The sequence below is a fragment of the Electrophorus electricus genome, chromosome 2 (assembly GCF_041902795.1).
Source record: "Electrophorus electricus isolate QZ-2024a chromosome 2, ASM4190279v1, whole genome shotgun sequence".
Classification (NCBI taxonomy): Eukaryota; Metazoa; Chordata; class Actinopteri; order Gymnotiformes; family Gymnotidae; genus Electrophorus; species Electrophorus electricus.
Window position 1 is genome coordinate 34,367,456 of NC_137498.1, and position 16,091 is coordinate 34,383,546.

A 16,091-nucleotide genomic window follows, 5' to 3' on the forward strand; every position below is an offset into this window, starting at 1 on the left:
CTGACAGATTTAGACTTATATTAATTATTGCCTATTCTAAACACACACATTTAAAGGTACACACATTTAAACTAGTACTGTATTGCAAGTTTGAAAGAAACAGATTTTATCAGTGGGCCCCTGGTGAATAAAAATTCCTGACTCCAAAATTTCACTTTGGAAAGAAAATCTAAATAGCTGCCTCCTGCCCTGTTTTAATCTCTGTGAATTTTAGGAGTATCCTTTAAGAAGTGTTGATCCCATGATAAGTTTAATGACATCTTGCTTCTTTTTTGTTTCCTAGTGAGTGCACACTATAGGACAGGTGACGCTGCTCACAGAGTGCTCACCAGCACACATGTCACACTAAGCTATGAAACTTCTCACCTTTAGCTCTGAATGATTCAGGAGCAGAGCAGGCTGTGTACGAGGTACTAGTGTTGCTGTGTTGTGTGTGGGTGAACTGACAACATCATCCCCCTGCTCATGGAGAATTATGTTCCAGCAGAATACCAACTCATTTTATTATAATGCACATTGCAGATAGAAAAACACATCCCCAGCAGCATGAGGAATTCATGGTTACTGTGTCAGGATGATTAAAATGCAAAATCAAGATGAGTGCTTTCTTCATTCTTCTTCTTCCTCTCTATGGTCAAGGAAAGAACCATCTTTAAAGATATCATGTGTGTCCCTTGAGGACCCTGTCAAATTTCTTATCAAAACATTTGAATTCTTGATGTCTTAGATCAAGTCATGTCTTAGATTTCCTGACTGCTGGTTTTAAATAACTTCCCTGGGACGCAGGGCCATCTCTGGAAGACTCTGCTCTTCAAAAAATAACAATGTCTTGCACCTGCAGAACATGCATCAATTTGAACATGTTGGACCAGTATTAGACCGTGGCCCTGCACTTGCTCCTAAGTGAAACAAAGTGCCTCCACAGTATACACAGGCAATAATATAGTCAAGACAGTCTGTCCTCATGTGTGGCTTGCCTGCTTTCATGAATTCTATGGTTCTAGCCGTGAGAAATTCTTGATAGAGGTTTATTCTTAACTGCTGGGTGAACCTTACTTTCTGTAGATTGTCAAGGCCCTGGTCTGGCTGATCCAGGATCAAAGAGTCATTACAGCAGGCCAGATTGGACTGCACAATTTCCTACAGCCCCTACTAGGTCATGTCCAAATTGTAATAGCTATTCTCCCATCGCCCATCCCTCAAAAACTGATTTAAACAGGGAAGTCAATTGTGGATATGACTTAGCTTTTTCCCCCTGCAGTTCCCATGCCGCCATGAGGCATCCTTGTGTGTACTTCTATCATTGCTGTGATAACAGTAATGATATGGCAGAGTTCCAAACTGTGAAGGCCATTAAAGAATGATTCATATGGTCATGTGCTTTTAATGACATTTCCTGTCAGACATTTCCTGTAAAACTGGCCTGGTGGAGAAGGGTGGAGTAAGAGATGAGGTGAAGAAAGCACTGTCACCCCCAACAAATCACCTACAAACGTATCATGTAATAGTGATACATGGGTCATATTTTTGTGAGCCTCCAAACAGCATGACATCCTTTTTGTCAGCCATAATGATGAAAAAATGACATTTCCTCAAATGAAAACAACATTACGGGACTGCAGTGACTTACCAGGGTACAGTCTTGAGAGTTAGTAGTTAGACACTGGCTTTTGTTTTTGAGAGTCACTGGCATTTCCTTGCTGCTTGGAATAGATCAGAACTGGACTATTAGTGCCTGTTTTTGCTGATGGGCTCCATGCAGCAACAAGTTTAAAGATTTCCTCCCTTTGTTTCCTACAGGTTATCTGGAATGAATGTGCCATCTCCTATTGTCAGCAACAAGAACTGGCTGAGGCTACACTTTGTAACTGACAGCAACCATCGATACAGGGGCTTTAGTTCCCATTATCAAGGTAAGCCACCATTTTAATTCCTGTACAGGGCTTCCAATAAATTAGTCTCTCAGAATGAGCTAATCAGATTGCTTTAGTTGTACCTTTGTTGTTCCCAGGACATTACTGTGGGAAACCCGCTCCCCCAACACACACAACATGTGTTCTACAGATATCTCTTTAATGTCTGTATTGTTTGATATGCATTGTTTCTTCTGTTATAATTTTTGTATTTTTATTTTGACTGATTAAGTCATCAGTTTTTTTTTCTCTTATGTCTGCTCAAGGCATTCCTATTTTTTGTTCTAATTTTACACATATGTAGCTGTTTTGGGGAGCGAATCTGACAGGGAAAAAAATGCTTCTGTTGCATTTGCTTGCATGGATGTTTTTTCACTAGACTAACTCATAATTCTACAAACATTTCCTAGTTTTTGGAAATAGCTGCCTCTTTATCTGCTTGTCAGAAGCTTCTCTATTTCTAGTTGTTAAGTTGTAACAGGCCACCCAAAGCCATACTGTTCTTGCTGTGTGTGTGTTAGTGACCAATAGCTGACACACATTTACCATATACTCAGTTGCAGCTTTTGCATATTGATTGAATTATTGATTTGACCATCTGTATTCTGAGTGGATATGAAAGTGTTTGCCAACCCTTACTTATTGAAATCAAACTTATAGATCATATCAACCTAATAGCTAAGCAACTGTCTAATCTGTAACAGATGCTAAATGTTGTTAACAGGGTTTTTGTTGTTGTTGTTGTTGTTGTTGTTGTTGTTATGAGATATATCCCAATATTTGTGAGCAGCTCATGATCCCAGACTTTGACAAAAACTGTTATGTTTCTTATTATAACGTAACAGTTATGTTCTTATTATGTTTAGATGAATGATACCAAACTATCAAACATTGGCTTAAATAGAACTTAAGAGTCTTAGTTTTACTATTTCATTTAGGTTACAGTAACATCTAAATTAATCTGTTTCAAAGATGTGAGGCAAAAACTGCATAAAAACAAAAAAGTTTTCATTAGTGTTGCTCAATGGTGTACTACTATACAACAGGAGAGGCTGCAATGGCCAAACATATGCTCATATGAGGGTGTCATTTGGGTAGGCTTCATATTGGCTTTTAGGTGAAATAATTTTATCTGATGTTGCAACTTCATTGTAATAAACTGGTCTGATAAAATTTCTGACTAGTAAATAACAGGTTCACACCACTTTGGGAGTGACAACTAGTGGTGAAAAGTAGCAGCTGCACAGTGCCTCAGAACACCAACCCAGTGAAATCCAATTTAGCCTACTGATATGTCTGAAAGAGATGCCATCAAAAGAAAAGCATGTTCCATTTCGGATGGTGCGACTCTTATTGACATTAACCAGCTGTTGCGCCCTATTCAGAATTCCTATAGACGGAAACTCTTCTTTGGATAATAAAGTTGTTATTGGACTCAGCTTGCCTCAGATAGAGTCAGCACCATACAAACAGACAAGAGTGCAGTTGCCTAAAATCAATTTAATCAAACTTTGAATGTGCCTTTGAATTCAGACAATAAGCATCACAACCGTAGCTGGGACTAGCCTACTAAGGCTTGTCACTGGGAAAGAACACTAAGATGCTTTTATGCGATAAGGGGTTTTGGGACAAGAATAGACATGGCTTAAACATTGAATGAATAATCCAAATAGATGACACGTCATGTCCCTTGGTGACAAGCTTTTTTCGTAAACTCAACAACTTCTTCCTGACTGACTTCATCCTTCAGCATGTCTCTGGAGCAAGCCTTCATAACTTCACAAGCATGGCAATGTAATAATAATGTTTAGGTCTCTAGGATTTGTCTGACACAGCTAGAATTTTGAAACATTTCCCCTGACTCTTTAGAGCAGGTTAAAAATAGAACCTCATCTGTTTAGAACCAGAGGAATTTTGCCACAGTGTACTGTTCCCTAGAGCACCTGCCATGGCTAATAAAGTCTGTCTTTGATGCTCACTCTTGCCACCAACTGATTAGGGTTGGGGGAGAATGTAGAAAAATGTTCATACAAGATTCCACTATTCGCCTGCAGGAATAATTAATTTGGCTGGACTCCACTATGTCTCTGTCAAACATGATTCCACAAGCATTTGCTTAAACTGTAAAGTCATTAGTGTTAATGCATATGCTGCAATAATGCTGGCATAAAATGTATTACCAAACATGTGGGTCTTTTGCTATCAATACTGCACTTGTTAAATGGTTTAAAACTTCTGAATGTCAGACATTTGTAAGTGTATGCTGAAACTGTTTTGACAGAGCACATTTTTAGACTGAGGTAATGTCTGTATAAACAAAATAACTCCAAAACCCACAGAGAGACCCAACTTGCTGACTTGCTAAGAAGGACAACATGCACCCAACCTGTACTCAAAAGAATGGCACAATGTATACTGAGTTTGTATATTTTTAATATTGTTCTTTTATGTTCCAGTGAGAGTTTTTCAAACAGTGCTGACCGTTTTAGGGACCGCATGACAGTATATTATCAGAAAACAAAATTTGTAATGTAGAATAATTACCCCATGGTGTAATGGAGAATAATACCCCAATGTTGTGACATTATTATAATACTATTTTAAACATAGGAAAATAGTTAAGATTATATGGTTTGTCATACACACTGTTTTTATTATCAAAATCACACATTTAAATTCAGATCAGCAAGTATCACTTCTACTGGTTACATTATTTACTGGAAAGGTTCGGAAAATCAGTCTTAGTCTCAGAAAAGCATAGGAGTGATTTTAGGATGGGATTCAGTTCCAGTTGAGTAGAAAAGTCCAAGGCAGTAGGTGGGAGTAGCCTACCAAAAATAACTTGAGTAGGATTAAAAATAAAAGTATCATGCCAAACAACTACTGAGTACTGAGATACCTCATGGACTGCAAAGTAAATTAGTTCTTAGGAAAATCATAATCTAAGAAGTTAGAACTTAGTTTCTTTTTTTTGTGATATTTTAGTCTAAAATAAAATTATAAAGCTTAAGAGACCAAATTAAATGTGAATGACTATTACTGAGTAATAAGGAAATTCATTTGCTCACAAACATAGTTGAAAAATATTATGAAACACAAATTCACCCAATTATTCTTCAAGTACAACTAACTGAGTTCATGTAAAAAGATGTAAAAAGAACATGATAAAAAAAATCCAATATAGCTATTTCAAATCATTGTGCAGATTATGAAATATTACTTAAATATTCTTAATTAGGAGTGCAACTGGAGGTCAAATGAAATGTGAACATAAGACGTTACTACACTTCTACCTATTGTACAGTCCAGCCACATAGTATCATAACAGTGTAATGAAAATGTTGCTTATCTTTTCTAAAATTTCACCTTTGCATATATTTATATAGTGATTAATTGGGGAAAATCACCTTTTGAACAATTTGAAGTACACAGTATGTGAATATCACCCATTCAGTAACTGCACAAATTCAGTAGGATACTTTTTAACCCTGAATGCAACTCTTTTATTTTTTACACTTGGAGAATAAACAGCTTATAATAAACTGAATATGATTTAAAAATGCAAAATTTGAATATGATCAAGCCGACATCGTCACTTCCTTAGTTGGATATCAATGTTTTTGTTCCCATGGTGACTGCAGTCCATATTAACCACCCCATCACATAGTAAAGAAGACATCATTCACTCATCAGTAACTCAGATCTCAGTAGGGCTTCATCTTTTCCAGTGTATACCATTTTAAAGCATGCCCACCCTTTAGGGTGAGATGTATTCAAAAACCTAATACATTGCAATGTTGCCATTAGTTCCAGAGTCCAACAGATAGCCTAAACTAAAGAGATTTATCCAAAAGATCACTAAGAAATTACTTTACAGAAAGGAAAGCTTTCAAATTAAGTAACGCTATACTCTAGCCTATGTTCTTGTTTTTATTCGTCTTTGTTGAGTTATCATCTCTTCTCACTGTTTCATTTAAGCATTCTATGTATTGATTTGATGTCTTGGCACTTTAGCATTTTAAGTCACATTGTAAAACCATATGCTGGGAATATAACTTTTTCACATAACACATCATAATTAATTTGGGATTGTTCAACTCAGAAGTTAAATCCTGAGATAATATGATGTCCTGTGTCAATCATGATCATCCTATGTCCAGGTTCACCCTGAGGCTAAGGGCTACATTACTGCTTTATATCCTAACATAGCTGACTTAATGAAAGTGAGTGAAGGTTAGGTAAGTCTGGTAAAATATGATTACATTGCTATTTCCTTCATATGAACAATAAAGCACCAGATTCATGCTTGCCTCTGGACCAGAAAGTAACATGACATGTAGCACAGTAGCCAATTACTGTAATCTATGTCAAGATGGACATGGGATAGGATTCTGGAGGACTAGTGACAGAGATAAGATTATCTACAAGATCACATTGAGATAGCGTAGGGGAGTACTGGCATACAGAGATGGGCAGAACTGTAAAAAGTTAATTTGTAAAAAAAAAAAAAAAAAGATAATATGTAAAATGTTAAATAATTCCATGACTGACCTTGATAAAAGTTATGTTATGAAAAATTGTAATGCACACTGAAAATTTAGACAATTATTAGACAAGTTTTTTTTTTTCTAATATATATATTTCAAACCATTGTGCAGGCCATGAAATATTAGCTATATGTAAGATAGTCTTAATGTATGTAAGAATATAATTAAAGATATACATAATTACAGTGTTGTCAACTTTATCTGTCAATTCAAGCCTTTTATTTCCAGTCATTTGATAACTGACATTTTGTAACATAATCAGGTTAGACAACTACCAAAAACCTTAGATTGGCAAAACCTTTCAAATGAATTGGATTATTTCAGCACTTCTCCAATCAAATGGTACAGCCATTATTGCTCTACTATTTTGGTTATGTAATAACCAAAAATGGCAATGGTATCATGATAGCAATTTATTTAAGTCATATCCTTTTAAGCAGATTGCCCTAGGTGTGCCATCATCAAATTCAAATCTACATTCAACTGATTCATTTCGCTTCATTTTCTACTGAAACTAAATTTGATTTTCCATTTCATTTTTTACTTATGTAGATGGTCTTACCCAGAGGTCATCTAATGGATGTGTAGAAATACAATCAGATTTTGCTGGTAGGATTTCAATGATTGTTTCATTCCTCTATCTTTTGTGCAGTGAGACGTGTGTTCAAGATGTTTCCTTAGATCCAGTGTAATCAAAACAAAGTCAGAAAGCATAGAAAATATCAAATAAAAAGAAAATTTGTTCACGTAAGCATTCTGTTTTCATTGAAACTGCAGGGCAGTAGGTCCAATATTAAACTCTAAAAGTAATTTGTCCTTGAGCAGCCACTTTCCCTTCCCAATCAATTCTCCCCACATCTCTGTTTAGTTGATTAAACAAGTTTTAGTGACTTTTTTGTTGCTTCAGTCATCACAGACTGGCCATACCAATACCAACTCTAATTTGTTTTTTTTATGTGACTGTGTTTCAAAACAGTTTTTGTGACCATGTTTCAGAAACAGGAGCATACATAATCAAAGATACTTCACGTATTTCCATGGTGAAGTCTTTGATTTTGTCCATTCAGTGTAACGCTTGGTAATGTATACTTCATGGTGAAGGTTTTGAGGTAACAAGTTAACAAATGTTACAAATATGCATAGTTTTTCATTATGTAAGGGTGGGCAAACATCTTTGTTCATTCATATTCATCTCGTTTTGAAATTTTAGTACATTTATCTTGAAAACAACTTCAACTGAGTGTAGATCTCTAACAAGTATAAATACAGGAATGTGATGTTGACTGTGCCTTTGTTCACTTGTGTGTCTATTAGTCTCTCTTTCTCCCTCTCTCTCTCTCTCTCTCTCTCTCTCTCTCTCTCTCATACACACACACACACACACACACACACACACACACACACACACACAAGGATGGAAATCATTCACTTTTTCTTATTGTTCAATGAAGCCCTTTGGTTTAGGGGACCTATATTGAAGCATCACTATCAGAAATACTTAGTCCAGGCTACAAATTTTAAAAGAAATTACCAACAACAGAGTTTAGTGGCATATTTATGCATTGTACAGATCATTTTCACCTACTAATGTACTGATTGTGTTAATCTTCATTACATAAATTGCATGGTCATAATGTTACTTTCTCTATGCTATAGCTTGAATGTTTGTCCCTTTAACTTAACTGCTTCCCAAATTTCCTATATTACCACTTCATCTTATTTGCAACTAGAGTTGGTCAGTCTATGTAAAGAATATAATGACAAAAGGGGTTATTTTTGTTGTGTGGCACCAATTTTATATTTAATATCTGTTAACTTCACTCAGTATATACCTTTTGAAAATATGCATCATTTCCAAAGGGAAAAAGCAGCACTGAAACAAAGAAAGCATTACTCAAAATGTAAATGTTTTCGGACATTATTATTATTATTATTATTATTATTATTATTATTATTATTATTATTATTATGCCTGATATTCCCAACAGGACTTCATTCTGACCTCTGAGATGATGGAGATGATGGGCTTATGGTTTGCCAACTAAACAGTTAATAGAAGGTCATAATAGTTAGAAGCTGTGTGTTTGTGTGTTTGTGTGTTTGTGTGTGTGTGTGTGTGTGTGTGTGTGTGTGTGTGTGTGTGTGTGAGAGAGAGAGAGAGAGAGAGAGAGAGAGAGAGGGAATTGGCCATTTTTATCAGTTGAGCAACTTTGACAGATGACTCATGGCCCTAAATACCATTTAGAGACCATAGGCAATGTCTGATCCATATCAGATGATGTGGGCATACAATTTGAAACTACCCATCAATTTCAAGGTTGACAAATGAACAGAAGTCCTGTCCTGCTGCTTCTTTATTAATCTTCTCTTCCCCCTTCCCTCCCCCTCTTATTTTAGCTTGCTCTTTTCTCTGCACATGCTTCGATTTCTGTTTGCAGAGCACACTAGGAAGTTTTACTGCTGCTATGGATTTATTTTTATTTATTTATTTGTGTGTGTATTTCCCATAAGCTTGATGACAGTTTTGTTCCTTAATGCTGGCAAATTGATTTGTGATCTGTTTTCACCTAATTCCATGGTTTTCATTTGTTTTGGTTTTTTTCCCTTTGACTAGTGAAAAGGTCCGTAGATTTTAAATCTAGAGGAGTAAAATTATTTCCTGGCAAAGACAACAGCAACAAGTTTTCTATCTGTGAGTCTACCCTTTGTTACTCTTTTATGCTAAATCTGTGGTATGCTTTTTTGCTTTCTGTTTTCTTTTTTATCATTATCTGTATTGTGTTATTGGTGTGATTCATGCTTTCATTTGAATCATTTTGTCATTGCTTTGTTTGGGCATCGTACCTTGCTGATGTTGCTTGCATGACCAGTCTCCTTTGCCATGTCCAAATCATCAACGTGTGTCTGTCCTAGTAATACAATGGAAATGCTAAGTCTGTGCAGTCCTGGATCAGCATTGGGATCAACAAACCCAAAAAGAACCTAGGAAAGGCTCTCAGGCAGTAGTAAAATTGGTCTTTATTTTAATTTTATTGTGATTTCCTTGTTTTGATCTTTTCACATTACTAAACTATTATATAATATGAACATTTCCAGTGACTAACCCGAGATGATAAAGTACACTGAAATAAACCAGCACCTTGTTTGCACCACACTAATGTTGCTATGGAAGGTGTGCAGGGGTATTACGGCCCTCTTGATCTGGTGACGAGTGTTTATGCTAATAGGATTGTAATGACTTAAGTCATTATCTCATAAAGCATTTCACTAAGTATATTGTGAGCTCCTAAATCCTCCACAAATTATACAATAAAATGAACTATTCTTTATCTTTTAGTTTTCAATTGAAATCATTAGCGCTGTACATTATATGATGAGTACCAGACATGGTTACAAGTACATGCAAAATCAGAATGCATTAATAGTAGTTACTGTTGTTGCTGTAGTTACTGTTCCTGGAACATTTTTGGATATTGCTCTCTATTAGAGTGACCTTAAAGTGAACGCTTTTAAAGTGAACCCTCTACCTCAGCTGTGCCACCATCTAGCTCAGTGCAGACAGTGATATTCAAACAGAAGATTTAGCATCATATTCCGCTTGATTATTTCTATAATGAATGATGTTAATGATGTATTTGAACTGGTGAAAGCACTTGTGGTATTTTATTGTAGAGCTGATGCTTCATTGCACTCCAGATCCGTTGACAATAATAAAACAGAAATCTGAAAGAGCCCCAAAAGCATGCTGTCTTCAGTTATGGATAAAAACAAGATTTATTGCGCTGAATAATTGTAATATCATACAAGTAACTGAAGTTAAGGGGAAACTTTTCAACAGCCAGTGATCAATGGCCTTTTATGCACAGAAATATAGTTCAATGTTCAATACTAGAAGCTATTATGTACAGTTCAATGTGTAGTTCAATGTGCTATACTAAAAGCTCTTATATAATTTGATGTTGAAGGTAGATTATCACTATGGACTTTTTCAGTTTTTCTTTAATATAAATGAAATGTAGCTGTTTAAAATTCTTTATATCCACAGTTTGTAGCGATCAAGGAACAAAGGAGGACTTTTGTGTGGTTTGTTGTCTGCTATGCTTCGTTATTAATCTTAGTGGTATCTGTCCTCAATTTTCATTACTAATTATAGTGAAGTTACTAAAGCTCTGAATGTGATACTGTGTATTCACTGTTCTGTTTAATGGAATAGATGTTGTTTACTAGTCTATGTGAATAGTAGAAAAATTGTAATAATCAATAACAAAAACAGGTAGTAATCAGCGTACCAGTATTTACTGGTATTATTAATAAGACAACAAATGTCACTCCTTAAGTGTCATGTGTTTTCATGTACAGATGCAAAAGCCTGTGTTCATTGAAAACGCACTCTTGTAAGAGACAATAATGCATATAATGATTCCTCCAGCTGTAACAATATGTTTGTGCGTGCTTTTTAAATATATTGCGCAGATAATTGCCCTGTTACTACATTCAGAAAAAATTATTTGTGTACTCCAAAAATTTAATTATAAGAAATATGTCTATAAATTATAGTAAATTATAGGCACAATCTGTTATTTTTTAAGTTTGTTATGTTGAGTCCTATTTAAACTGTAAGGCTTGTGACTCATCAGCATGGTTTGAGCAGGGTTTGCACAATCTGCTCTGTCTGTTCTAGGTATGGGTGCATGCAACCACATTTTTGTCTTGTTGTTTGCTTGCTTGCTTGCTTGAGCACTGTTTGTTTGTATGAATTTTTGACCACCTCGTTTGTGTAGCTAAATGCATGATGGGATGTTTGGTTGGCCTGGGTATGAGGAAGTGCATGGTGCACTAATGGAGACTTGGGCATAAAGCTCTTCAGAAATAATATGTTCTTGTGATTTACTGTGTGTGTATGTCAGTTACATATTAGCAAACTGTTTTTATTCCAGGTAGTATGTGAATATGTTATAATGTACTTGTATAATATTTGTCTCTGTGATGTGTAGTTAAATTCATAATGGTGGCTTTGAAAATGAGTAGCACAGAAATGGTATGATCAGTGAAATTTAGGAATGCCACAAATTCAGTGGTGGGAATTTTAAGGTTTTTATACCAGTTGAAAGTAGTTAGCAGCTTTTGAAAACCCATAGAGAATTTAATTTCTCTGTGTATGTGATTGAGAGAGTGTATGCTTGCATGAGTGTGGGGGACAGAGAAAAGGAAATAAGTCTTAAAGACAAACATAAGAAACTCAGCTGATGCCTTTATTGTGTGTGTGCTGTGTGCATTTCCATTACGTGTGAGTACGCATTAGAGTGTGAGAGAAACAGAGAAAATACAAGCTATGAAGTGCTAGCAAGGAAAGTTCTGTGACTAGCTGTTTGCTGAGATTTAAAAGCCCACTGAATGTCATAGTCTACTGGCATTGAGAAAAAATCTGACTGCTCTGTTTTTAAACATAACACGCATAATGAAGTGTGCCAAAATGACTAATGAACAAAGAGTTAAATACCAAAATGACTTCCTTGCACTGGATAAAAGGCAAATAATAATATATGTTTTTTAGTGTGACTCCTAAGATACTCATAGAGGTTAAAGGATCTATCCTGAGGATAATAGTGCCATCTTTTCCTACCCAAGTCTGGATTTGTCTATGAAACCAGTTTAGCCTTGCTTTCTTTTGAGTTTGAAATGATAATAAAAAGGTATGAGTGGGAAAAAATAAAGAAGAAAATAGAAAAAAAAAAGTTCTCAGGAGAGTTATGCTCATCTCCTTAAACATCCATTCATGGCTTCTTATCTCATACGCCATTCTTTCACTGCTGGAGGCAGGGGGCATTAGAGAACCTGGAGTTTTACTGGACAGTTATGTGTGGTTGAAAAGAATAGTTTGTGAACTCCTTGGAATTACCTACATTAATTGCACATTAAAAGTCCCAATAATAAACAAACACATCCCTAAACTAACAACACAAAACAATGCTGTTATTCTCCATGTCAATACCGAACACATTGGTTAGATGTTCCTAGACAAGGCTGAAAAAATTATGTGGACCCCATTTTCCTCAGGGAGGGTCCACATGTTTTCCAAATATAATGAGATGGGATGGAGGTGTGGATCATGATCAGAAAAAAACATGTTCATGATGCCCATGAATCCCTGATCAAAAGAAATGAAAAGTCATTAGAAGTAGAAATGTTACTGAAGCAAAAAAGTGAGAAAAGCTACAGAAGCATTTTGTAACGCCTGGTTAATCCACAATAAGACAAATTCAAAGATAAATGGAGCAAAATCATTACTGTTGCTGCTATCACAAAAAGTGGGCATCCTGTAAGATCACAGCAAAAGGCCAAAGGTGAAAAGACCCACATGAGGAGTACAGCTAAGGACCAGCAGAAATTGCTTGAACTTGCCAGTCTCTCCTTAAGTGTCCACTGTAAGGAAAGAATAAACAAGAATTGTGTTCATTGAAAGACACCTATGAACTACTCTGGATTAAACTCCTGCCCTGAAAAAAAATTCCACAGCTCTGAAGACCAACTGTAAATGACTAACTAGATGTTCCATGATTCTTCTGAAAGAGAGTTCTGATGAGATGAGACAAAAGTGGAGTTCTGTGAGAGAAACACACAATGCAGTGTTTGGAGAAAAATGTAAGCATTGCAGAGCAACACAAAAACCTGGACCCAAAATACGAAGCAAGATGAATGTAGCATTCAGTACGTGGGAGTGCTTTGCTACCTTCGGGTCTAGAAAGCTTGCTCTCACAGAGGAAACAATTAATGTTGACTAGAAGTTTTACTGGGTCAGATTAATGGACTGTAACCTGAAGCTTAATATATCTTTTGATGTGATGTGAATATCTGGAGTAAATCAACAAGTGAGATGCAGTTACATGACCTCAGGAACTGCTCAAGCAAGGAATTCTGGAACTATCAATGACCTGAAATCTTTTTGTAAAGGGAAATGTTCTTAAATCCCTTCTAAGTGCAGAGCAAAATCGGATCTACAGCTGCAGACACCACTGGTGGAACTTTTTGCTGCTCGGAAGGCTCTGTAAGTTATTAAATACAAGGGTTTAAATACTTCTTCCAGTCCTGACTGGAAATGTGCAAATTATGTTTGAAATATTGAAAACAAAAGTGTTTAGACAGATTTAGATTGAATAATTGTGTGACTATTAGTCAAAGATTAGACCACATTTTCATGTCTCTGTGCAAGTGTCCTAAGTTGTACATGTAGTGTTAACTAAGCTGACAAGCTCTTCCTCATTTCAACATGTTTATCGATTAGCTGCATAGAGGCTGGAAACATGCGCTGATTGTACACAGACACAATATAATAATTAAGGGCTTTTTTTAACCCTGTTTTTCTACCTATGATTTAATGTTTCCAGGTAAGATGTTTTGTGGATGTTTGGATGATGCACATGGTATAAGCTGGTCTGACATCCATTTTCCTAGTGAATCCTGAGTTAAATTAAAACTTATTTTTGGCATTAATGAGTGGTCAGCCAAGAGGAAGTAGTGACACAGAAAATAGACAAATCTCATTTTTGATCTAAGAGACTTCATTGATATCCAGAGTTGCCAGTGTTCTTAAAAATAGTATAAAACAATTCGCATAATACTTAAAACATTGACAGCTGATATTTTAAATTGTGTTACCTGCACTTTCATTGACATCAGTGACTGATGTTTTTTTTCTGTAGACTAAAAATGACTGACAGTGAAAATAAAAACTGCTGTTTGTTTATTGTGATTTAAATTATTGCAGCACTGTCAGTTTAGCTAAGTTGATTTTTTCATTAAAACATCAAAATATCAAAGGAAACCAGTACTACTGAAAGAGCACAATTTACAGCTATTCTGTCTGAACCCTGACCATTAATCAGAAACAGGTTTTTATCCCCAAAGTGGCTTCTGTACAGCAACCACAGCATGCATTAATATACATATTTTCACATTAAAAGTGTTTTGAAAATAAAGAATGAAGAATCAAAGAATTATATGTCCAGAATCATTGCAGGTTAAACAATAGATATAGACAGACAAACTGATCATCCCCATCATTAAAACCATTGACAGGTGAAGTAAATAACATTGATTATCTCATTACAATGACACCTGTCACTGGGTGAGATATATTAGGAAGCAAGTGAACAGTCAGTTCTTGAAGTTAATGTGTTGGAAGCAGGAAAAAATGGGCAAGTGTAAGGATCTGTGCAACTTTGACAAGGCCCAAATTGATATAGCAAGATGACTGGGTCAGAGCATCTGTTCCTGGTAGGCAGTAGTTAAGACCTACAAGAAATACCGGTGAACTGGCAAAAGGGTCATGGGTGCCCAAGGCTCACTGATGTGGATTGGGAGCAAAGGCTAGCCCATCTGGTTTGATTCCACAGAAGAGCTACAGTAGCACTGCTGGCAATGACAAAAAGGTGTCAGAATGCACAGTACAGTGCAGTTTGCTGTGTATGGGGCTGCATAGCCACGGACCCATCAGACTGCCCATGCTGACATCTGTGCATGTCTGAAAGCACTTGAATTGGGTACATGAGTATCAGAACTAGACCATGGAGCAATGGAAGAAGGTGGCTGGATCTGATGAATCACAGTTTCTTTTAACGCATGCGTGTGTATGTGTGTGCATGTGTGTGTGTGTGTGTGTGTGTGTGTGTGTGTGTGTGTGTGTGTCACAGATTGCACCTGGGTCTATAAGATCCTAGTTACAATTGATGCTTGAGAAGTCTGTTTCGACAGATCAGAGCTGTTTTAGCAGGACAAAGGAGACCTACACAGTATTAGGCAGATGGTTCTAATGTTATGGCTAATCATGTATTTCAAAAGGGTGATGCTTACAGAATCCAGATGAGAAATGATTCTGTACTGCTCTATATTGACTCTGAAACGACTGAAGTTACTATATGTTTCAGATATTGTAACAGGAATAGTGTTTAGCCACTGCCTTCTACTCTGAATTCTACATACTTGTAATACTAGTAATACTTGTAGTACTAGTAATGATCTTATGCATGAGCATCAGACTTTTGAAATCAACTGGTAAAGTTACATATTGTGCCTTTAATGTATTTCAAGTTATGTATGATCATCACTGTACATGGTTGTGAATTAACTGTTAATTAATGAATTATACATTGCCTAAAGGCAAATATCTTCCCAAACTATGTAACACCCAGTGCTAGTGTAGTGTAGACTTTTTAGAAAATAAGGCCATTTATTTATGCTTTCAGACTTCACTTTGATGTCACAATCTGCTAGGCATCAAACATTCATGTTTTAGTCATTAAATTACTGCAAAATGTGATTTGTCATAGGCCTATAAAATCTTTTCATACACACTATTAGAATGGTCACACATGACAGCATGTGATATTGTGTAGGGGTATGACGAGGTGAACTTCACTATTGGAAGTGCCACAAATCAGACTGTATACAGTATAACTTGAAATTATACTGTATACAAATGTCTTATACAGAATTCAAGAATTAAAACTAGACTGTCCAGCCTTTGTTTCATGCATCACGAAGTAGTTCTTCTAGTTGCAGCATCAATACTTATGTTCATATCCAGTGATTCATGGGTCTGTTTATTCTGCCTCTCTTTCTTTGCCCAGCAGGT

At 36.0% G+C, this 16,091-nt stretch overlaps 1 protein-coding gene across 8 annotated transcripts in view; it reads left to right on the plus strand.

Annotated features, from left to right (window-relative positions):
* The window catches only part of csmd3b (CUB and Sushi multiple domains 3b), a 313,453-nt gene that overhangs the window by 141,974 nt on the left and 155,388 nt on the right, over nt 1-16,091 (plus strand). For 6 of the 8 annotated variants that reach the window (XM_027011676.3, XM_081700305.1, XM_081700321.1 and 3 more), the window contains exons 6-7: nt 1,801-1,913; nt 9,075-9,152. In XM_027011676.3, coding sequence (XP_026867477.2) covers nt 1,801-1,913; nt 9,075-9,152 — 191 coding nt within the window. The remainder of the gene's footprint in view (nt 1-1,800; nt 1,914-9,074; nt 9,153-16,091) is intronic. The other 2 variants (XM_035529341.2, XM_035529343.2) reach the window with 1 other exon arrangement.